Below are 25,490 nucleotides of genomic sequence, written 5' to 3' on the forward strand. Positions count from 1 at the left end.
GCTTTATAACAATTAGGGAGGTTTGTGTCATGTTTGTCCTCCTACAGAGTCCATATTAAAACAACACAAAAAATATTTTCCCCTCAACTTTTTACATTTTTCATACATTTTTGAAAAAGCTCCAGAGAGCCACTAGGGCGGCGCTAAAGAGCCGCATACGGCTCTAGAGCCGCGGGTTGCCGACCCCTGCCCTAACCTTAACCCTCACCCTTATATAATAATAATAATGGATTCGATTTGATATCGCACTTTTCTATTATTAGATACTCAAAGCGCTCACAGAAGAGTGGGAACCCATCATTCATTCACACCTGGTGGTGGTAAGCTACATTTGTAGCCACAGCTGCCCTGGGGTAGACTGACTATATGTTCCCCTAGTGCAGTCTTTTTCAACCACTAGTGTGCCGTGAGATACAGTCTGGTGTGCCGTGGGAAATTATCTAATTTCACCTATTTGGGTTAAAAATATTTTTTGCAAACTAATAATTATAGTTTGCAAATTATGTGTTGATGTTGAGTGTCGGTGCTGTCTAGAGCTCGGCAGAGTAACCGTGTAATACTCTTCCATATCGGTAGGTGGCAACCGGTAGCTAATTGCTTTGTAGATGTCGGAAACAGCGTGAGACAGTGTGCAGGTAAAAAGGTATGTAATGCTTAAACCAAAAGTAAAACAAAAGGTGAGTGCACCTAAGAAAAGGCATTGAAGCTAAGGGAAGGCTATGCAGAACGAAACTATAATTGAACTGGCTTCAAAGTAAACAAAAACAGAATGCTGGACGACAGCAAAGACTTACTGTGGAGCAAAGACGGCGTCCACAATGTACATCCGAACATGACATGACAATCAACTGTGTCCCCACAAAGAAGGATAAAAACAACTGAAATAGTCTTGATTGCTAAAACAAAGTAGATACGGGAAATATCGATCAAAGGAAGACATGAAACCGCTACAGGAAAATACCAAAAAAAAGAGAAAAAGCCACCAAAATAGGAGCACAAGACAAGAACTAAAACACTACACGCAGGAAAAAAGCAAAAAACTCAAAATAAGTCACTGAGTGATGTGACAGGTGGTGACAGTACACCTACTTTGAGACAAGAGCTATAGTCATGCATGCTTGGTTATGGTTTAAAGTCATATCCAACAATTGCGACGACTTTTTACTGTCAACTGAGTTCGTTTTTTAATGATTTCTACTGGTGGTGTGCCTCCGGATATTTTCAACGCAAAAAATGTGCCTTGGCTCAAAAAAGGTTGAAAAACACTGCCCTAGTGTCCAAATACCTCTAAATTATCAATCAATCTATCAATCTATCAATCAAAGTTTACTTATATAGCCCTAAATCACAAGTGTCTCAAAGGGCTGCACAAGCCACAACGACCATCCTCGGCTCAGATCCCACATCAGGGCAAGAAAAAAAACTCAACTTAATGGGATGACAAGGAGAAACCTTGGGCGAACTGCAATGGACGATGAGTGGATCTAGCACTAAATTAAATTAAGTCTTTGTTACTTTAATCAGCAACTAATTAGTGGTGAATATGTTCCCCATACTAAAGTGTTACCCAATTATTGTATAAAAACAATACAATAGAATGCCCTACTAACAACTACAGTGGTTTTAAAAAGTAATGTAATAATAACGTACAACATTTACCTTGGCGCATGCATTTCTATAGAATTGCATTCCAGCGGCTTTTCCATATTTTCTTAGATAAATGTCCGTTTTTGATGATTTTCTTTCAAATTCAATGAATATCATCCACTTCTACTTCTCAGCACTGTCTTTTACAGTCACTTTCTTCCTTACAATGGTTGGAAATCAAAATGTATTATAATTTTGACCTATATGCCAATCCCGGAGAATAGAACCAGATGTTTTGGGCAGATTTTACATGTTTCACTATGGCGTTTGCTACGCCAACTAATGGCGGGGATGTTTGTACCGTAAACTTACTGCATAACATAACAATTAGCCGAGAGTTAGCTCTTAACCCAAAACACTCCGAAGTTGAGGTACCACTGTAGTATGAAGTGAGGTTGATGTGAATGCTAGCTTAGTCTTAGCTCTTTAATGCAAGTGAGTAAACAATTGTTGTATATTGTTTTATATGTTATTGTGGCTAATTCAGGAAGTGACTTATGTATAGCTTTAGGGTGTCGTCTTCATCATACGCACCAATTACGATCAGGATTCGATTTTACGAAGCAGATTTATTAGCGTTTACATTTTTGTGGCAAATTGGCAGACCAACGATCAAAGTTTTTTTGCTATGCCCCGCCCACATCCTTAGCTGTAGGTTTAAATGCTTTACAATCTTCGATCACCCATCTGTCTATTATCCGTGATTTTGATTTGGGCTAATTTGGGCATAGTCTCCAGAAGGACTTGGTCAAAATACACTACATTGCCAAAAGTATTTGGCCACCCATCCAAATGATCAGAATCAGGTGTCCTAATCACTTGGCCCGGCCACAGGTGTATAAAATCAAGCACTTAGGCATGGAGACTGTTTCTACTAAAATTTGTGAAAGAATGGGCCACTCTCAGTGATTTCCAGCATGACACTCTCATAGGATGCCACCTGTGCAACAAATTAAATCGTGAAATTTCCTCGCTCCTAAATATTCCAAAGTCAACTGTTGGCTTTATTATAAGAAAATGGAAGAGTTTGGGAACAACAGCAACTCAGTCACCAAGTGGTAGGCCACGTAAACTGACAGAGAGGGGTCAGCGGATGCTGAAGCGCATAGTGCAAAGAGGTCGCCGACTTTCTGCACAGTCAGTTGCTACAGAGCTCCAAACCTCATGTGACCTTCCAATTAGCCCACGTACAGTACGCAGAGAGCTTCATGGAATGGGTTCCCATGGCCGAGCAGCTGCATGTAAGCCTTACATCACCAAGTCCAATGCAAAGCGTGGGATGCAGTGGTGTAAAGCACGTCGCCACTGGACTCTAGAGCAGTGGAAACGCGTTCTCTGGACTGATGAATCACACTTTTCCATCTGGCAATCTAATGGACGAGTCTAGGTTTGGAGGTTGCCAGGAGAACGCTACATTTCGGACTGCATTGGGCCGAGAGTGAAATTTGGTGGAGGAGGAATTATGGTGTGGGGTTGTTTTTCAGGGGTTGGGCTTGGCTCCTTAGTTCCAGTGAAAGGAACTTTGAATGCTCCAGGATACCAAAACATTTTGGACAATTCCATGCTCCCAACCTTGTGGGAACAGTTTGGAGCGGGCCCCTTCCTCTTCCAACATGACTGTGCACCAGTGCACAAAGCAAGGTCCATACAGACATGGATGACAGAGTCTGGTGTGGATAAACTTGACTGGCCTGCACAGAGTCCTGACCTGAACCCGATAGAACACCTTTGGGATGAATTAGAACGAAGGCTGAGAGCCAGGCCTTCTCGACCAACATCAGTGTGTGACCTCACCAATGGTCGAAAATTATTATAAACGCATTCCGCAACCTTGTGGACAGCCTTCCCAGAAGAGTTGAAGCTGTAATAGCTGCAAAAGGTGGACCGACATAATATTGAACCCTATGGGTTAGGAATGGGATGGCACTTCAAGTTCATATGTGAGTCAAGGCAAGTGGCCAAATACTTTTGGCAATATAGTGTACATACCTTGATTTTTGCTTCAAATAACCACTTTATTCTGGAATAACGTACCTATTAATACTCAATAAATGTGTGCCGCTACTAAAGATGTCCGATAATATCGGCCGATAAATGCTTTAAAATGTAACATCGGAAATTATCGGTATCAGTTTTATAAAGTAAAATGTTTGACTTTTTAAAACGCACCTGTACGGAGTGATACACGGACGTAGGGAGAAGTACAGAGTGCCAATAAACCTTAAAGGCACTGCCTTTTGCGCGCCGGCCCAATCACATAATATCTACGGCTTTTCACACACACAAGTGAATGCAACCCATACTTGGTCAACAGCCATAAAGGTCACACTGAGGATGGCCGTATAAACAACTTTAACACTGTTACAAATATGCACCACACTGTGAACCCACACCAAACAAGAATGACAAACACATTTCGGGAGAACATCCGCATTGTAACTCAACATAAACACAACAGAACAAATACCCAGAAACCCTTGCAGCACTAACTCTTCCGGGACGCTACAATATACACTCCCCCGCTACCCCCTACTATTCCAAGCTGCTGTTTTGAGGCATGTTAAAAAAAATAATGCACTTTGTGACTTCAATAATAAATATGGCAGTGCCATATTGGCATTTATTTCCATAACTTGAGTTGATTTAATTTGGAAAACCTTGTTACATTGTTTAATGCATCCACCGGGTCATCACAACAAAATCAGGCATAATAATGTGTTAATTCCACAACTGTATATATCGGTATCGGTTGATATCGGAATCGGTAATTAAGAGTTGGACAATATCGAAATATCGGCAAAAAAGCCATTATCGGACATCTCTAGCCGCTACCTTACAGGGAAATGCAATTTCAGGTGTGACCCGCCTAAAAAGGGTCATCCAATACAAGACTTTTGGCAAAAATAAGCCCACTTTTGGTTTGAATTGAACAATATGTTTGCCTAGTAGTTGTGTATAGAGAGAGTCTCCACTGTGACGTGTGTTGCATGTTGTTTGGCGTGCCTCTGTCTGGATGCTTTCCTTAACCGCCTCCTGATGTGTTAGTTCCAAGGGAGAGGAGTGTGATGACATGAATTCCATGAATGGCGACGGCTGCTCCAGTCAGTGCAAGAAAGAGGCTTTCTTCAACTGTGTCGGTAAGTCAATGAGCGCTGACATTTTCAGGTCCGTACACACTCGAGGCAACCTGAAAGCTTTACCGCCCTTCTTTTTTTTTTTTTTTTTTTTTTTTTTTTTTTACAAATCTGGAAATCATTACGCTTCCTAAAGGGTGACTCATCTTATTTTACATAGTTGAGTGACTGGCATATCCGACATTCTTCTTCACCAATAGATGGATGGTTTTCCTGTGCTGCTCCCATGCTGCAATCCCTCACCCCCCCTAAGAAAACCTCCCTCCTCTCACCACTTCTGCCTCCACCCCCTGTTGTGATCATGCATGTACGCAACATGCAAGCACGCACAAGCATGTGGGAGCCTCTGTGAGGAGGCTGCTTTTAATTCCTGTCGGATTGCTGGATGACTGCATTGGCCCTTCTGTTTTTCCACCAACCGTAGGGCCCAAGGGTGTGTGTATATGTTTTAACACAGTAATATACTGTTTGGATATACTGTCTGCTTCCTGTAACACTTATAACCCGTTTTTCTGAGTCTGTCTGCAAGATGTTCGTTTGTGGAGGCGTATCCAGATTTCAAATGTTCTCCAAAGGTTTCAGAATCTATCTTGAGAACATGTACAATGTTAAATATATACCGTATTTTTCAAACTATAGAGCGCACCCACTAAATTTTAGAATAAATAACAACATTTTACATATAGTAGCCTCACTGGACTGTAAGACGCAGATATATAACGGCACTAGTGTTGTAACGATACCAATATTTTGGTACCGGTACCAGTACTAAAATTATTTTGGTACTTTTTGGTACTTTTCTAAATAAAGGGGACCACATATGTGGCTTTATTTTAACAAAAAAATATTAGGGTATCTCTAAAGGCCTTTGTGACATCACCTTTTAGCTCCTATTTCCAAAATTGTGTACACTATGCCGACATACTGCTATCTGGTGGTGTCAGAAGAGTATAACATACAATGGAATTTGGAAAAAAAAGTGTAAAAATAAAAATGTGCATGTACATTGCATGTACATGAAGTACACGTTTGTGTACTTATGGACTAAGTGCATCATATTAAAAGATGATTTTTAGTTTTTATTCTAATTAGGGTCCAATGAGCCCAAATAGCAAAGAGAAATTAAAAAAAAGCATGTAAACAAACAGCTTGAGCCTTAAGAGGTTAAACATATGTTTCTTATTGCAATTAAGTCTTTAAATAAAATAGTGAACATCAGTGACGTGCGGTGAGGTTCATGAATGGTGAGGCACTGACTTCATCACAGTCAGATTTACAAACATGTGAACCCTAAAGAGTAAGAAATGCAGTGTACCTCGCATCGAGGATGCCCTCGTACTCTGCCAGCTGTCGCATTAAACTTGCGTTCGGTCGTGTGATGCTCCTCTTTTCCTTGACAAAGTTGTATGCCTTCTCTAGCGACCAGCCGAACTCTTTCATTGCATAAGCAATGACTGTGGAGGCGGATCGGCTGATGTCCATCCGTGCTGCAGTCTGCAGGTGTACCTAATATTGTGGCCCAGCAGTCATTCACAACTCCTCCAACACGAACATTATTGTTTTTGCACTTTTTTGCTTCTTATTAAATAACTTTTTTAAATAGATTCAATCTAGCACGTGGAAACTTTAAGTGTGGGCTTTAGGGGGTGCATTTTACAGCGAGGGTGCATTATCCGGCACAACTCTACCACCAGGAGGCGGGATTACTGCGTGCCTCACACAGTGCGTCTTCGCAGCCGTTTTATGATTGCTCAGCACAAGAAATACGTTACACACATACAGTTGTTGACAAAATACACTGTACATTATATACCTCAGCTAACTAAACTATGGAAATGTATAATATAATTCATATAGCAATACGGTCTCACTGCACAGCAGGCCAGCAGTTAGCCGAGTCATTGTGCAATCCATGGTGAGGCTCAACTCAGTGACGTGCCTCAACTGGCTGCTGATCACTGCAAGTCTCTCCTCAGTATTTGAACGGCAAATGTGAAAATTCAGCGATTTTGAATACAAATAATCTAAAACTGGTGAAGTTAAATGGAAAATAACTTTATAGTATAATCACTGGATACATATAACAATTTAATGATTTTTTTTTCTTTTTACATTTTTTTTCTTTCAATGATGGCACGTGAGGCCCCGCCTCACCTGCCTCCCCTGACGGCACGTCACTGGTGAACATATAAGACAACTTGTCTTTTATTAGTAAGTAAACAAAGACAGGCTCCTAATTTAGCTGCTGACGTATGCAGTGACATATTGTGTCATTTTCCATTCTATTATTTTGTCAACGTTATTAAGGACAAGTGGTAGAAAATTGATTATTAATCTACTTGTTGATTTTCATATCGTACAACTTTGAAGGGCCCGCTGTAATTTTGTTTTTAGCATCACTGGCTGGTTGATTATAAGTCGTCTTCAAGACGTTAAATAAAGACATAAATATAGTAGGGCTGCAACAACTAACCGATTAAATCGATTATAAAAAATAGTTGGCGATTAATTTAGTCATCGATTCCTTGGAAACTATGCTATGCGCATGCGCAGAGACAATTTTTTTGTAATTTTTTTATTTTTTTAATAAACCTTTATTTATAAACTGCAACATGTACAAACAGCTGAGAAACAATAATCTTTTTTCTTTCTTTTTTTTCAATAAAATACTGGAAAGGATAGAAATGTAATTTGTCTCTTTTATCCGATTATTAATCGATTATCAAATTAATCGTTAGTTGCAGCCCTAAAATATAGCAGACCGCGTTGCATTATCTGTAACATTGGCACGCATCACCAGAGCTGTCCTGATTGGTCCAGGCAGGGGCGTCACTAGCTTTTAAGGACAGGGGGGGGCTTAGCCCCCAGGAGATGCACAGGATGCGAGCGAACGTTGCGCACAAGCACAAAACTTCACAAACGGCAAACTAAGACTTCGAAATTATTCATTGTTATTATTATTATTATTTTTTTAATGCACAGGACGAAATGAAATGCTCCCCGGGACGATGGCCTTTAACCATTTTTTTCTTTTTATGTATTTATTCATTTTACATTTTATATTAAATGTCTTGGTTTTTCCTCCCTCTGAAAATCCTATGAAATGTTTAACAAGCCATCCTATAATAATACAACAGCTATTAATGTAACAATACAATAAAACAAATATATTTAATGATTTTTTTTCCATTATTTTAACAATAGGCTAATGTATATTACTTTATATAGATTCTACAAGAATCACAAAACTTAAAAACTAAATTATTTACAATTGCACACACAAGGTTTTGTGCGGCTTCACTCATTGTAAAGGAAGATAATGTGCTTCGTACAGCTGCAGGACCGCAAGCAAGGTCACAGAGAAAATGCGGGCTGGAATTTGAGTGATGTGGGCATTTTCTATATGAACAAGTGGAATGGATTGGATACCGACGCACTAAAGGGGATCTCTACCTTACGTTAGGAAGTGAGGGGAAACTGAGTGAATAATAACAGGTTATATGATTATTTATTTAAACTCATGTTCGGGCCACTTTATAATGACTATGTCGGCATGTATTTGTAAAAAAACAAAAAAAAAACACCAAATTATTTAGGGGGGCTTAAGAATATTTTAGGGGGACTTGAGCCCCCCTAAAATATGCCTAACAACGCCAATGGGTCCAGGTATTCCACCTTGACAGTGCTTCGGTTTTCTCATTTTCTTCAACTTTGGCCACTTCCCTCTCTTCCTATTACCCCTGGAAGCCCCGCTAAGCCCCCATTTGAGCTTCCTCCTGTCTCTGTAGCTATTTCCTTCTGTTCCATATGCCCCCTCGGTAGCCCCTTTCGTTTTTTTGGCCGCGCCGTGGAGGGCTGGAATTTCGAGAAGGAGGCCCTGGCCAACTTGGCACGGAATACCCCCCCCCCCCCACCTCCTCCTAAATGCTTGCTACAAGCAAGTGAGGCCTTTTCTCATCCAGCGCCATAAGCTTCCAGTTCCAGACCTGGACCCCGAGGGGGATGTCTGGAAAAAAATAAAAATCCTGACTGTCTGTATCATCCTGGAATTGGTTGTCCTCCCTTGTGTTATCACTTTGAACCCTTTTGTTTCTTTCACTCCACATCTTGAATAGTGATACCTGGTGATGAGAGGTTGACGTCTTATGTTTTCCACCGCAGAGGAGCCGAGCATGTGCTACTACTACGACGGCGACGGCGTTTGCGAGGACTTTGAGCAAGAGACCGGCGTCCGAGACTGCGGGCTCTACACCCCCAGCGGCTTCCTGGACCAGTGGGCCTCCAGTGTCGAGGTTTCCCATGAGAAGAAGCCATACTGTTCGGGCGAGGTGGCTGCAGGGTATCCTGCTGTTACCAAGGTAGGTCTTGTATCTAGGAATGGGCACCAAAACCCGGTTCCATCATGGCTGTAGTAAGCAAAGCAAGAAAATGAGTAGCATCGATACCTCATTTTGGTGCTAAATGAACGCAGTCTCAGGCACCTGCTACAAGTACTTGGTGGTGCTGTTGTACAAATAACGTCTTATAAGTAATGTAGCGTCTGCACACCAAGGCCCCTTCTACACTAAGCCGGCTAAGGTTATCCAGGGTAAATCCCACCTAACCTTATCCTCCAGTGTTGCTTTGTGTGCAAGTTCTTAGATTTAACTTGTCTGAACAATATCCAGTGTTGTGGTATTTCAATGAACTGGAATCCGGTGTGCTGTGGGACCCTATTGTAGTGAATCACACCTGAGCCATCATGAATTAATCAAATCTTTAATGGACGTTTGAAAGTAAACAATGTGATAAATAATAATAATAATATATTTTATTTGTAAAAAGCACTTTACTGTCAATACGTGGACTATGGTGTGTTTGTTTTCCCGAGATGCAAGTAAAGCTGGACTGGTCATGGCGTGAAGGTTAATACATATTTATTTATAACACTCAAAGGAACAAAAAGCGCGCTCAAGGCGGATGTACAAACTTGACTAACGAAACAAAAAGACTTGCACGTGGGCAAAAAACTGTGAACAATTAAACAAAAACACTAACTGTGGCATTAATAGAAAAAACTTACTTGGGCATGGCATGAAGTGCGCCGAGGTAGACAGAGTGTGACAGGGGTATGAATGCGGGATGTCGCCAGCACGACGAACTAAAAACAGTGAACTTAAATACTATAGACATGATTAGTGAAAGCAGGTGCGTGACTCAAAACGTGAAACAGGTGCGTGACGTGACAGGTGAAAACTAATGGTTGCTATGGTGACAAAACAACAAAAGTGCACAAGAAGTCCAAAAACAAAACCGAACATGACTAAAACAAAACATGATCACACAGACATGACACTTTACATTGAGTAAACAACCTCAAAGTGCTACATTGTATTAAAAAAATAATAAAAATAAGTAACAATAAAAACTAGAACAGCCTAATAGCTAGAACTAGTATGCATACATCCAAAAAAAAAAGGTTTTTTAAAAAGAAGGATTTTTAAGCCTTTTTTAAAAGCATCCACAGTCTGTGGTGCCCTCAGGTGGTCAGGGAGAGCGTTCCACAGACTGGGAGCGGCCGAGCAGAAAGCCCGGTCTCCCATTGTTCGTAGCTTTGTCCTCGGAGGTTAGAGGAGGTTAGACTGTCCGGAGCGGAGGTGTCGTGTGGAGGATTTGGGGGTGAGTAGTTCTTTGAGGTAGAGGGGGGCATTTCCATGGAGGCACTGGTGAGATGTAAAGAACATTTTACATCAATCAATCTAGGGCTCTAGATATCTGGTCAGGACACTCCTCACTCTTTTGCCTTCACCTTCATTGTCCATTCCTTTTTGGTGACTTTATATACTCTGGACCTAGACGTTGACAACAACTGATACAGTCTGCTTTGCCAGTCCAAAAGCATTCGCCATTTTCTGTAGTCTTCCCTCGACGGCCAGGTAATACGAAGCACACGCTACCTTTTTTTTTATCACATCCACGGGAGCCCGCATTCTCGTTGTCTCAAATGGACGAAGTTTTTCGGTAAGTAGAATCACAGCTGACCCGGACAGTCGAAAGTTGTCTTGCCGTCCGAGAAGTGTTGTATCCCAAATAGCTGCAATCACTTTCTCTCAAGGTATTCATGTGTGATTTCCACAAGTGTCTGTACGGACGGAAGCAGAAACACGGGCATGTCTGGATGACTCACCTCCATATTTCCAGTGGTTAGCTCCGAGTTACGAAACCGACTTATTATGAATCTGGCTGTGGCGCGTTCTTTCTGACGTCACTTTCTTTGTAGGGCGTGGTCTTTCGGGCGTCACTTCCTCTCCGAACTCACTTTGTAAACGATCAAAGTCCATACAAAGCTAAGAGCCGGAGATTCAAGAAATAGACGGCGCACTTACCCTTGTAAAAAAATTATCCAAGGAGGGGAACCTTAAACGATGACTTAGTGTGGCCGAAACGGGGCTTAGGCTAAATAATTATTCGTTTAAGGAGTTATCCGGCTTAATGTAGACAGGGTCCAAGTTATTTTTTAACTTTATTGCCTACCTTAAAACGCCAGCAGCAGCCCTCATAAATAACACTGATAGCACCACAGTGCTAAGCTAGCTTGTAGCCACAACAACAACACAGCACTTCCTCATTACACACCAGTGACGGTTATGGCAAGTGAGGTTGCATTCATGAACCCCCGGAATTATGAGCATCAATCATTGCAACTCAAGTAAGTCATTCATAGCACATTCCCTATGTTCCGTATTGTGACAATTTGTTTGGGATTTTTGAATTTACTACGTACTTGTAACTTAATTTATATATGGAGTATTTAATTTAATAGTCTGTTCCACTTAAATGTCACAAAATTTAAAAAAAATAAAACCTTTTTTTTTTGTTATTTTACAAAAAATTGCATGTTTTCTATTTTTTACCGATTCGAAAGGTTCAAATATAAATGATACTCATCCCTACTTATATTCCCAGCCAATGGTAATGGTTAAAATGTGTACGGTTATGCTTGACAAAATTACGTTGACAAATGTCACATGCTTACACTTGCACAACTGAACATGTCCAAAAAGGGTCAAATTTTAGTTAAACCTACCGATTCTCCAAATAAATGATAAATGATAAATGGGTTGTACTTGTATAGCGCTTTTCTACCTTCAAGGTACTCAAAGCGCTTTGACACTACTTCCACATTTACCCATTCACACACACATTCACACACTGATGGAGGGAGCTGCCATGCAAGGCGCTACCAGCACCCATCAGGAGCAAGGGTGAAGTGTCTTGCTCAGGACACAACGGACATGACGAGGTTGGTACTAGGTGGGGATTGAACCAGGGACCCTCGGGTCGCGCACGGCCACTTTTCCACTGCGCCACGCCGTGGAGATTAGGTTGCTAATCTCTGAAAAGAAGAGAAATTAATAGATGTATAGCTTTTTCTAATGAGAACCAGCGACCTATGCAGTGGACATACTTTTTTATTTTACCAACTTCTTTGATCAATTTTAGAAAAAAATAATATCAACAAAGAAATGAAAACAAATGTCCACTGCAGAAGACATTGGTTTTCAGAAGGTTGTGCAGTGCTGAACGTAAAGTAAACAAGTCAGAAGAAAGAAATATATGTTTGAATATATATATAAATACAATTTATTTCAAAAGTAGACACTGAAAATAAATATATAATATAGAAGAAAAAAAAGTATATGTATTTATGTATATGTATATATATATATATATATATATATATATATATATATATATATATTTATATATATATATATATATATATATATATATATATATATATATATATATATATATATGTGTATATATGTATATAAATATATATATATATATATATACTGTATATATATACATAATAAAAATGTATATATATATATATATATATATATATACATACATAATAAACATGTATATATATATATATATATATATACATACATACCTACACACATATATAATAAACATGTATATATATTTATTATTATTGATTTATTTATTATATATATATATATATATATGTATATATATATGTATATATATGTATATATATGTATATTTATATATATATATATATATATATATATATATGTATATATATATGTATATTTATATATATATATATATATACATATATATATATATATATACATATATATATATATATATATATATATATATATACACATACATACATACATACACACACACATATATATATATACATATACATAAATATGTATATATATATATATATATATATATATATATATAAATATGTATATATATATATATATATATATATATATATATATATATATATATATATATATATATATATATATATATATATATATATATATATATATATAAATATATACACGTATATTAAAGTTAAAGTACCAATGATTGTCACAGACACGAGGTGTGGCAAAATTATTCTCTGCATTTGACCCATCACCCTTGATTACCCCCAGGGAGGTGAGGGGAGCAGTGAGCAGCAGCGGTATATATATATATATATATATATATATATATATATATATATATATATATATATATATATATATACCATATATGTATATATATATGTATATATATATATATATATATATATATATATATATATATATATATATATATATATGTATATATATATATATATACTGTATTAAATTAATGCAGGATAAATACATAGCCTGTTTTGCTCCATATACCCACCACCTTATTTCAATCCATAAATGACATCATTTCTTTTTCTTTTTTTTTTTTTGCCAAACAACTTCTTTTGCCGCCTTGCCAGTTAAGTCATTTCAAAGATTGGGACATTTAATTAGATTCCCCCACCCGCCCCGCCTTCCCCCGTTCGTGACGGATGCATAAATTTGCCGCTCTCATTAAAGTAATGCTTCTTCAAGACGGGACAAGACGCCATTGATTCCACCCGAGCGTGGCGGAAGCATTGATCTGTTGCCGCTGCGACGTGGAAAAGAGGGGCCGACGGCACAAATCATGAAGGCGATGCATAAATCAAGTCGACACAAAAACCTTACATACTGTATACGTAGCGTGTTGACATGTCGGACATAAAAAAACGTCTCCTCGGACTCCTTGTTCATTCTATTAATTTTCCCGTCCCTTCAGCTTTCACGGTGTCCAAAGCAACTCCAAAGGATTCCATGCTCTCTTTAGTGTGGAAGTAACTTATACAGGGACAATAAGAAATGGAAGGTGGATATACCTTAGTGTAGTTGGGACATTTTACGTGTATTAAAACACATGCAAAGCTAATCTAATAAGGATTGCGTCTTTTAGATGACCAAAATAGCGAGCGCAATCTGTCTTCACGTACAGTATACAGTCTCGATCAAAAATGTACATACACTTGTAAAGAACATTGAAAATGTGACCAAATCTGCTGGGTCAAAAGTATACATACAGCAATGTTAATATTTGGTTACATGTCCCTTGGCAAGTTTCACTGCAATAAGGCGCTTTTGGTAGCCATCCACAAGCTTCTGCTTGAATTTTTGACCACTCCTCTTGACAAAAATTGGTGCAGTTCAGCTAATTATTTGGGTTTTCTGACATGGACTTGTTTCTTCAGCACGTTTAAGTCAGGACTTTGGGAAGGCCGTTCTAAAACCTTAATTCTAGCCTGATTTAGCCATTCCTTTACCACTTTTGACGTGTGTTTGGGGTCATTGTCCTGTTGGAACACCCAACTGCGCCCAAGACCCAACCTCCGGGCTGATGATTTTAGGTTGTCCTGAAGAATTTGGAGGTAATCCTCCTTTTTCATTGTCCCATTTACTCTCTGCAAAGCACCAGTTCCATTGGCAGCAAAACAGGAACAGAGCATAATACTACCACCACCATGCTTGACGGTAGGTATGGTGTTCCTGGGATTAAAAGCCTCACCTTTTCTCCTTCAAACATATTGCTGGACATTGTGGCCAACCAGCTCAAGTTTTGTTTCATCTGACCACAGAACTTTCCTGCAGAAGGTCTTATCTTTGTTCATGTGATGTCAGATGAAACAAAAATTGAGCTGTTTGGCCACAATACCCAGCTGAAGAAACAAGTCCATGTCAGAAAACCAACACATTTAGCTAAACTGCACCAATTTTGTCAAGAGGAGTGGTCAAACATTCAACCAGAAGCTTGTGGATGGCTATCAAAAGCGCCTTATTGCAGTGGAACCAAATATTAACATTGAAGGGATAAGCGGTAGAAATGGATGGATGGATGGATGGATGTATACTTGTGACCCAGCAGATTTGGTCACATTTTCAGTAGACCCATAATAAATTCATACAAGAACCAAACTTCATGGATGTTTTTGTGTGACCAACACATACTTGCCAACCCTCCCGAATATTCTGGGAGACTCCCGAATTTCAGTGCCTCTCCCGAAAATCTCCCGGGACAACCATTCTCCCGAATTTCTCCCGATTTCCAGCCGGACTTAAGGCACGCCCCCTCCCGGTCCTTGCGGACCTGAGTGAGGACAGCCTGTCGTCACGTCCGCTTGGCCAAGCAAAAAGTAACCACAGAACACTATACCGTGTAGTGTTCTGTGGTTACTTTTTTGTTGACCAACGGTTTACGTTGTATTGCGCACCCTGACGGCAAGTGTGGGAGTCGGTTCTGAAGTATGAAGTAAAGAGACGTAACTTTGTCACCTCGCCTGGTTATTGACTCCAGCCCAGAATATTACACTGCCCATACCTACGCTCCTTCAAAGGCTGTGCTACTGGCTGCAAAGCATTGCACTTTCAAATACAACAATGAGTAGAGAGGAGTGTTATGTGTGTATATGTGTAAATAAATGAACACTGAAATTCAAGTATTTATTTTATTCATATGTATATATGTATATATATATATATATATATATATATATATATATATATATGTATATATATATATATATATATATATATATATATATATATATATATATATAAATATATATAATAAAATACATACTGTATTTTTCTGACTATAATTCACAGTTTTTTCATAGTTTGGCCGGGGGTGCGACTTCTACTCAGGAGCGACTTATGTGTGAAATTATCAACACATTGCTGTAAAATATCAAATAATATTATTTAGCTCATTCACGTAAGTGACTAGACGTATAAGATTTCATGGGATTTAGCGATTAGGAGTGACAGATTGTTTGGTAAACGTATAGCATGTTCTATATGTTATAGTTATTTGAATGACTCTTACCATAATATGTTAATTAACATACCAGGCACGTTCTCAGTTGGTTATTTATGCGTCATATAACGTACACTTATTCAGCCTGTTGTTCACTATTCTTTATTTATTTGAAATTGCCTTTCAAATGTCTATTCTTGGTGTTGGCTTTTATCAAATACATTTCCCCAAAAAAGGCGACTTATATATGTTTTTTTTTCCTTTTTTATTATGCATTTTCGGCAGGTGTGACTTATACTCCGGTGCGACTTATACTCCAAAAAATACGGTATACAATGATTTGCAAATCATTGCATTCCATTTCTATTTACATCTAACACAATTTCCCAACTCATATGGAAACGGGGTTTGTACCTTCCATATAGAGGCTGATTGTGTTTCCACTCTACTGGTACTTTAAGTCGAGGTACCACTGTACATCCAAGTTTCATTTCTATATAGTATTGTTGTGTGTGATATAGTGACGCTTAGTGACTAGCTCTCACTCCAATAAAGTCTCCTTAAAGAGGCTGAGCTGTGAACGTGGGTCGGCGTTGAGTGACCGTACATAAATGAGATTAAGGTTGACCCTTCCCCGGATGGCTAAGCTGCCATTGTGAAATGGTTCTTTGGGTTCAAAATGTTCTGCTTTGGGTACACTCCCAATCTATGTCACTCATTCCCCTAATCCCGGTGCAGTAAACGTACTATAAGGCAGTGTTTTTCAACCTTTTTTGAGCCAAGGTACATTTTTTTTGCATTGAAAAAATCCTGAGGCACACTACTAGCAGAAAAATGAAACTCAGCACTAAATTGACAGTAAAAAGTCGTTGGCTATAAATTCAAACCATAACCAAGCATGCATCACTATAGCTCTTGTCTCAAAGTAGGTGTACTGTCACCACCTGTCGCATCACACCATGACTTATTTGGAGTTTTTTGGTGTTTTCCTGTGTAATGTTTTAGTTCTTGTCTTGCGCTCCTTTTTTTTTTACTGTTGATTGTCATCATGTACGGATGTACTTTGTGGACGCCGTCTGCTGCTCCACACGCTGCAAGTCTTTGCTGTCGTCCAGCATTCTGTTTTTGTTTACTTTGCAGCCAGTTCAGTTTTTGTTTCGTTTTGCATAGCCATCCCTAGGCTTCAATGCATTTTCTTAGCGGCATTCGCCTTTTGTTTATTTTTGGTTTAAGCATGAGATACCTTGTTACCTGCACCCTGCCTCCCACATATTGTGATCACGACAAACCATGTTCCCGACATCCACAAAGCAATTAGCTACCTGCTGCCACCTACTGATATGGAAGAGTATTACACTCAACAACGGCACATTATTTGCGGATTATAATTACTGGTGTGCAAAAAATATTTTTAGCTAGAGAGGTCCGATAATATCGGACTGCCGATATTATCGGCCGTTAATTGCTTTAAAACGTAATATCGGAAATTATCGGCATCGGTTTCAAAAAGTAAAATGTATGACTTTTTAAAACGCCGCTGTACGGCGTGGTACACAGGCGTAGGGAGAAGTACAGAGCGCTAAGAAACCTTAAAGGCACCGCCTTTGCATGCCGGCCCAATCACATAATATCTACGGCTTTTCACACACACAAGTGAATGCAAGGCATACCTGATCAACAGCCATACAGGTCACACTGAGGGTGGCCGCACAAACAACTTTAACACTGTTACAAATATGCGCCACACTGTGAACCCACACCGAACAAGCATGACAAACACATTTCGGGGGAACATCCGCACCGTAACACAACATAAACACAACAGAACAAATACCCAGAACCCCTTGCAGCACTAACTCTTCCGGGACGCTACAATATACACCCCCCACAACCCCGCCCACCTCAACCTCCTCATGCTCTCTCAGGGAGAGCATGTCCCAAATTCCAAGCTGCTGTTTTGAGGCATGTTAAAAAAAAAAAATAATGCACTTTGTGACTTCAATAATAAATATGGCAGTGCTTTGTTGGCATTTTTTTTCCTTAACTTGAGTTGATTTATTTTGGAAAACCTCGTTACATTGTTTAATGCATCCAGCGGGGCATCACCACAAAATTAGGCATAATAATGTGTTAATTCCACGACTGTATATATCGGTATTGGTTGATATCGGAATCGGTAATTAAGAGTTGGAAAATATCGGAATATCGGATATCGGCAAAAAAGCCATTATCGGACATCTCTATTTTTAACCCGGCACGGTGGAAGAGGGGTTAGTGCATGTGCCTCACAATACGAAGGTCCTGAGTAGTCTTGGGTTCAATCCCGGGCTCGGGATCTTTCTGTGTGGAGTTTGCATGTCCTCCCCGTGACTGCGTGGGTTCCCTCCGGGTACTCCGGCTTCCTCCCACTTCCAAAGACATGCACCTGGGGATAGGTTGATTGGCAACACTAAATTGGCCCTAGTGTGTGAATGTGAGTGTGAATGTTGTCTGTCTATCTGTGTTGGCCCTGTGATGAGGTGGCGACTTGTCCAGGGTGTACACCGCCTTCTGCCCGATTGTAGCTGAGATAGGCTCCAGCGCCCCCTGCGACCCCAAAGGGAATAAGCGGTAGAAAATGGATGGATGGATGGATTTTTAACCCACTTAGATGAAATTACATGATCTCCCACGGCACACCAGACAATATAGTGTGCGCCGCAGCACAGTGGTTAAAAAACACTGCTATAAGGTAAGGTAACCGAGTCCAACGCGGGGTTGCAACGCCCTCTCTGTTCTCTGCCGGAGTCGTTATCACCTGCGTCCGCCTCCATGTATCATTGTGTGTTTTCTTGTGTCAGATACCCATTACCAACATGTACCTCGACATCTTATTCTTAAGTGCTCCTTGGCGTGGGTTGTATACGTCTCTTTTCCACAGGATGGATGAGTGCCACTTGAAAAGCTGCCTGTGCAAATGAGCCTCTTTTTTTTTTTTTTTTTTTTTTTTTTACCTACATTACGTCACCAGGCCTGTTAATAGCTCGCTTCATCCCGTGTGGATTCATTTCAAAGCTCTTTGATAAAAGTCTGCAGAAAGATGTCCTGATTTGGGATGGCATGTTTTTTTTTTTGTTTGTTTTTTTTTGGGCCCTTTTTATATTCTGAATGAGCTTGTTGAGGAATGGACATCATTTGCCTCCCATCTGGTAAACAAGTCCTGTCGTTAGCTTTTGTGTACCGGTGGCGTTTGATGTCCTGTCAGGACAGTGTTGATGCCGTGTTTGTGTCTCGGTTAAAAAAAAAAAAAAAAGTGAGCAGCAGAGGCGGGCAGCTGTGATAGGAATCTTCACGGATGCAGGAAAGGCAACAAAAGCACAAGAAGGCACTTGAGGAGAAACGAGCGATGGTGTCTCCGCACGAAATCTCCCGTGCTGTGTGTGCGTGTGTGTATAATGGAGTATGTTTGTTCAACATTTTTTATTTTAATTTTAAAACAAACCATGATAAGAAATCACAACCATTTATCAAGTTTTGACGCGACAACCTAGATCTGCCCTGGTTTATGTATTTATTTATTTTCTTTATTTAACTTTTACATTCTCATGCAGCTAAGCATATGACAGACAATATAAAACAACTTTATTTATAAAGCACATTTAAAATTTACCACAGAGGTAGCCAAAGTGCTGTACAATGGGCAGGTGAAAAGATAATACGAGTACCGAGCAAACACAACACAACACAAACAGAACACGATAAAAAATAAATAAATAAAATAGAATAAATAAAAACATAAAAACAGGTTCACAGCAGGTGTATTATGGGGCGCCATTGCAGGATGGATATCACTCAGTGTTAAAAGCCATGGAGTAAAAGTATGTTTTTAAGAGAGATTTAAAAACAGGAAGAGAGGAGGCATGTCTAACACTCAGAGGTAGGTCGTTCCAGAGCTTGGGAACAGCAGTGGCGAAAGCTCTGTCACCTCTAAGCTTCAGCCTTGTGTCAGGGACCGTCAACAGCAGTAAGTAAATGTAAACATATCCAAAGCCCCATCGGCCACATAACACAATCTAATTTAGTTAGGTCGAAAATACAGTTATTAAGGACTTACACTATATTGCCAAAAGTATTTGGTCACCCATCCAAATGATAAGAATCAGGTGCTCTAATCACTTGGCCCGGTGTATAAAATCATGCACTTAGGCATGGAGACTGTTTCTACAAAAGTTAGTGACAGAATGGGCCGCTCTCAGGAGCTCACCCATAGCAAAGCAACATTGAAGATGAGATCTCATGTATGTCTTATATATATCTCCTAGACATAAAAGAGCACTAATCAAGACTGTGGAGGAGGAGGGGAGGTATGGCCAGCGCTGCCTGTAGGAGTAAAAGTCACCGCCGCTGTCCGTGGTGCTGAGGACGAGCGTCATCGGGCAGGGGCGGGGCATGTGCTGACGGCGAGACACTGCTGGCAGGTGATTAGATTTCACAGGTGGTACGTGTTAATCTAATCATCTGTTGTCTTTAAAGGGGAACATTATCACCAGACCTATGTAAGCGTCAATATATTACCTTGATGTTGCAGAAAAAAGACCATATATTTTTTTAACCGATTTCCGAACTCTAAATGGGTGAATTTTGTCGGATTAAACGCCTTTCTGTTATTCGCTCTCGGAGCGATGACGTCACATCGGGAAGCAATCCGCCATTTTCTCAAACACATTACAAACACCGAGTCAAATCAGCTCTGTTATTTTCCGTTTTTCCGACTGTTTTCCATACCTTGGAGACATCATGCCTCGTCGGTGTGTTGTCGGAGGGTGTAACAACACGAACAGGGACGGATTCAAGTTGCACCAGTGGCCCAAAGATGCGAAAGTGGCAAGAAATTGGATGTTTGTTCCGCACACTTTACCGACAAAAGCTATGCTACGACAGAGATGGCAAGAATGTGTGGATATCCTGCGACACTCAAAGCAGATGCGTTTGCAACGATAAAGTCAAGAAATCTGCCGCCAGACCCCCAGGAAAAGAGAGTGGATGAGGGTATGTCTACAGAATATATTAATTGATGAAAACTGGGCTGTCTGCACTCTCAAAGTGCATGTTGTTGCCAAATGTATTTCATATACTGTAAACCTAGTTCATAGTTGTTAGTTTCCTTTAATGCCAAACAAACACATACCAATCGTTGGTTAGAAGGCGATCGCCGAATTCGTCCTCGCTTTCTCCCGTGTCGCTGGCTGTCGTGTCGTTTTCGTCGGTTTCGCTTGCATACGGTTCAAACCGATATGGCTCAATAGCTTCAGTTTCTTCTTCAATTTCGTTTTCGCTACCTGCCTCCACACTACAACCATCCGTTTCAATACATGTAATCTGTTGAATCGCTTAAGCCGCTGAAATCCGAGTCTGAATCCGAGCTAATGTCGCTATACCTTGCTGTTCTATCCGCCATGTTTGTTTGTATCGGCATCACTATGTGACGTCACAAGAAAATGGACGGGTGTATATAACGATGGTTAAAATCAGGCACTTTGAAGCTTTTTTTAGGGATATTGCGTGATGGGTAAAATTTTGAAAAAAAACTTCGAAAAACAAAATAAGCCACTGGGAACTGATTTTTAATGGTTTTAACCCTTCTGAAATTGTGATAATGTTCCCTTTTAAGAGTGAGCGGCCGAGTGCAGGAGAAAGAGGAAGTTTGGAGAGTGACTGAAAAGTCACGTTCTGAGAGAGAGAAAACTTTGCATGAAAACATACGATCATTAAAAAAACCTTGTTAAACCTGCATTTGTGAAAAGAATGGGCCGCTCTCAGTGATTTCCAGCGTGGAACTGTCATCGGATGCCACCTGTGCAACAAATCCAGTCGTGAAATTTCCTCGGTCCTAAATATTCCAAAATCAACTTTTATTATAAGAAAAGTGAAGAGTTTGGGAACAACAGCAAGTCAGCCACCAAGTGGTAGGCCACGTAAACTGACAGAGAGGGGTCGGCGGTGGCTGAAGTGCATTGTGCAAAGACTTTAGTTGCTACATTCTTGGGTAGCAGATTGTAGTTTGCTTTGTGCATAATTTTAAGCTGTTTGCAAATTCACTTATGTCGGAATTTCAGTATTTTCGATTTAATAAATAAAGGGTTTAAATGTTCCCTCTATCCAACATTATGTTATATTCTAACTCAGTTTTTTTCAACCACTGTGCCGCGGCACATTAGTGCCCCGTGAGATCCAGTCTGGTGAGTCGTGGGAGATTATCTAAATTCACCTATTTGGGTTAAAAATATTTTTTGCAAACCAGTAATTATAGTCTGCAAATCATGTGTTGTTGTTGAGTGTCGGTGCTGTCTAGAGCTCGGCAGAGTAACCGTGTAATACTCTTCCATATCAGTAGGTGGCAGCCGGTAGCTAATTGCTTTGTAAATGTAGGAAACAGCGGGAGGCAGGGTGCAGGTAAAAAGGTGTCTAATGCATAAACCAAAACTAAACAAAAGGTGAGTGCCCCTAAGAAAAGGCATTGAAGCTTAGGGAAGGCTATGCAAAACAAAACTAAAACTGAACTGGCTACAAAGCCAATAAAAACATAATGCTGGACGACAGCAAAGACTTACTGTGGAGCAAAGACTGCTGTCCACAATGTACATCCGAACATGACATGACAATCAACAATGTCCCCACAAAGAAGGATAAAAACAACTGAAATATTATATCACTCAAAGGAAGACCTGAAACTGCTACAGGAAAATACCAAAAAAAGAGAAAAAGCCACCAAAATAGGAGCCCAAGACAAGAACTAAAACACTACACACAGGAAAACAGCAAACAACTCAAAATAAGTCAGGGTGTGATGTGACAGGTGGTGACAGTACACCTACTTTGAGACAAGAGCTATAGTGATGCATGCTTGGTTATGGTTTAAAGTCATATCCAAAAATTGTGACAACAACTTTTTACTGTCAACTGAGTTTCGTATTTTAGTGATTTCTGCTGGTGGTGTGCCTCCGGATTTTTTCAACGCAAAAAATGTGCCTTTGCTCAAAAAAGGTTGAAAAACACTGTTCTAACTGTGTTAATGAATGAAGTGTACCTTTGTAGTTATTTCCCCATATTTCTACACAATAACTCAGATATGGTAACACTAGCGAGCAGTAGAGAATATGGAGTGATTTTTGTCTAGAACATGTTTTGCTTTATTCATTATTAACATGCTACTTGCTACTTTATGTTGTATTTTTTTTTTTTTTACATGAGATTTCCAATTTAATCATTACACCTAGAAATTTGGTTCCATTTACTCTTCCAATTTCTATTCCGTAAGTGCGCCTCATAGGCCGAAAAATACGGTACATAGCAGAGGTGTGGACTCGAGTAACATGACTTGGACTCGAGTCAGACTCGAGTCATGAATTTGATGACTTTAGACTCGACTTGACAAAATGTGAAGAGACTTGCAACTCGACTTAGACTTTAACATCAATGACTTGTGACTTCACTTGGACTTGAGCCTTTTGACTTGACATGACTTGACATGACTTGCCACTTTCCCCAAAATCCAAAGCTTAAAAAGTTATTTGGGAGCGCTCCGTATCTTCCATTTTCTTCATCTGTGTGGATCAGCGTGTTGTTCCTGCCAGCTGGTGTGCTGTCAGTACAACAGCCAATCAAATTAGATATACGTTGTTTTCATCACACAGCATTCATCCAATCAAATTGCAGGACAACCAATGAACTAGAGTTGTCCAACAACGTGCCAGTGATAAACAATTATGTTAAAGTTGGTTTCGTTCGGGTATAAAAACTACGACTTGGTCAACAAAAAACGAATTGCGGTATGCAAATCACGCAGTTCGAATATTACAGACGGAGACGCAACAACTTCCAACTTCGTTCGACATTTGAAGTTGCACAAAGAAGGGTAAGTTCTGAATGTAAGATAACGTTTATTGGCTAAGTAACGTGACTTTTATTTGCTGTGTAGTTAAATCAGTGAGGCTGCAAACTCACTGCTAACGTTATAACCATAGACATCTTATAAGTAGACGCAGCATGGAGCGCTACTGCCTACTGGCGCAGACGAGGCGCGTGGCCGCCATCTTGGAGTGGTGATCCGCTCCACTCAGTGCAATTAATTTGGCAGGAGCAATGAACTGTCAGCGCATTTAATTCATTTTACCTCACTGAATACGACTGATTTTCACCCCCTTTTTTGTCATACGTGTAGCCATGATAACAGACACATGTTTTGGCGTGTTTTATTATTCATAGTTTGCTTAACAGTAACATAATATTCTTATACACTATAAATGACCAGACGTCCGAGATCAAAACTGGGAATATAATCCCAGAGAAGGGGGAAAAAAACGGTAATCTATTTTTAAATTGAAGAAACAATATGATTAGGTTATATATACATATGTGTGTATCCTACATAAACAATGTATGAATACATTCGATATCTATATATCTTAGGGACTGTATCTCTGTTGCTTCAGCAGCAGAGAGTTTATTCTGCCTTGACACTTTGTATTGATATTTTCTATTACATTCTTCCCTTAAATGATAATGTTTGCAGTGATTGTTTTATATGTATTATTTTATGTAAGTCGCTTTGGATAAAAGCGTCTGCCAAATACTTAAACATATATAAACACCTGAAAGTCTTCATATCAGCTAAAACCACCAATCTGTTTCACTGGATTCAGAATAAAACCAAATTCTGTTCAACCCAACAATGTTAGTATTTGAATATTGTTACTTGAAGACTGATTCCTGGTTACAATTATACTGTTAAGAAAGTATTGTCTTATACTTTGCCTAAAATGAGAATGCATCATAATCAGTGGCGGCTGGTGAATTTTGTTTTAGGTGGGGCTGAAAGTTTGTAAAGCAAACCCCTGTAGGGGCGTCATCCTCCCCCAGAAGATTTCTTTGTGATTTTCACATACAAATATTGAAGATCTTTGATCCTTCTCAACTCTGTGGTAATATTATTTTCATAAAATACAACCAATAGTACGTTAATGTTAAATCTCACTTGTGAAAAGTAATCCCCCGATTCCTATTTTCAACAGTCCGCTCATTTGAGCAGGAAAACGCTGAACACCACCATCTTTGTTTTCTACCTGTCAACTGTCAGTTTCGGCTGCTCGCCGGCTCCTCATCAGCACTTCAAGATGGCGGCCAAATTGCTCACGTCACAGCAACCAATGCTGCGTCTACTTATAAGATGTCTATGGTTATAACGTCATTGCAAACACGGCAATCTGTTGTGTCCACTGCAGTTTGCTATCTTAGTCATACTTTTTGTCAAGTGATTTTTTTTTAAGCAGGGTTGCATGAGGTACCTATACATAACGTTACGTTAGTCAATGTATCACACACAGTAACGTAACGTTAGTCAATGTATCACACACAGTAACATTACGTTAGTCAATGTATCACACACAGTAACATTACGTTAGTCAATGTATCACACACAGTAACGTTACGTTAGTCAATGTATCACACACAGTAACGTTACGTTAGTCAATGTATCACACACAGTAACGTAACGTTAGTCAATGT

General features: G+C 39.6%; 1 protein-coding gene across 1 annotated transcript in view; it reads left to right on the forward strand.

Moving 5' to 3' along the window:
- pappaa (pregnancy-associated plasma protein A, pappalysin 1a) overlaps positions 1-25,490 on the forward strand; it is a 288,874-nt gene that overhangs the window by 129,950 nt on the left and 133,434 nt on the right. Inside the window, exons 9-10 of the mRNA XM_061927311.1 lie at positions 4,693-4,784; positions 8,943-9,139. Coding sequence (XP_061783295.1) covers positions 4,693-4,784; positions 8,943-9,139 — 289 coding nt within the window. The remainder of the gene's footprint in view (positions 1-4,692; positions 4,785-8,942; positions 9,140-25,490) is intronic.

The sequence above is a fragment of the Nerophis lumbriciformis genome, linkage group LG32 (assembly GCF_033978685.3).
Source record: "Nerophis lumbriciformis linkage group LG32, RoL_Nlum_v2.1, whole genome shotgun sequence".
NCBI lineage: Eukaryota > Metazoa > Chordata > Actinopteri > Syngnathiformes > Syngnathidae > Nerophis > Nerophis lumbriciformis.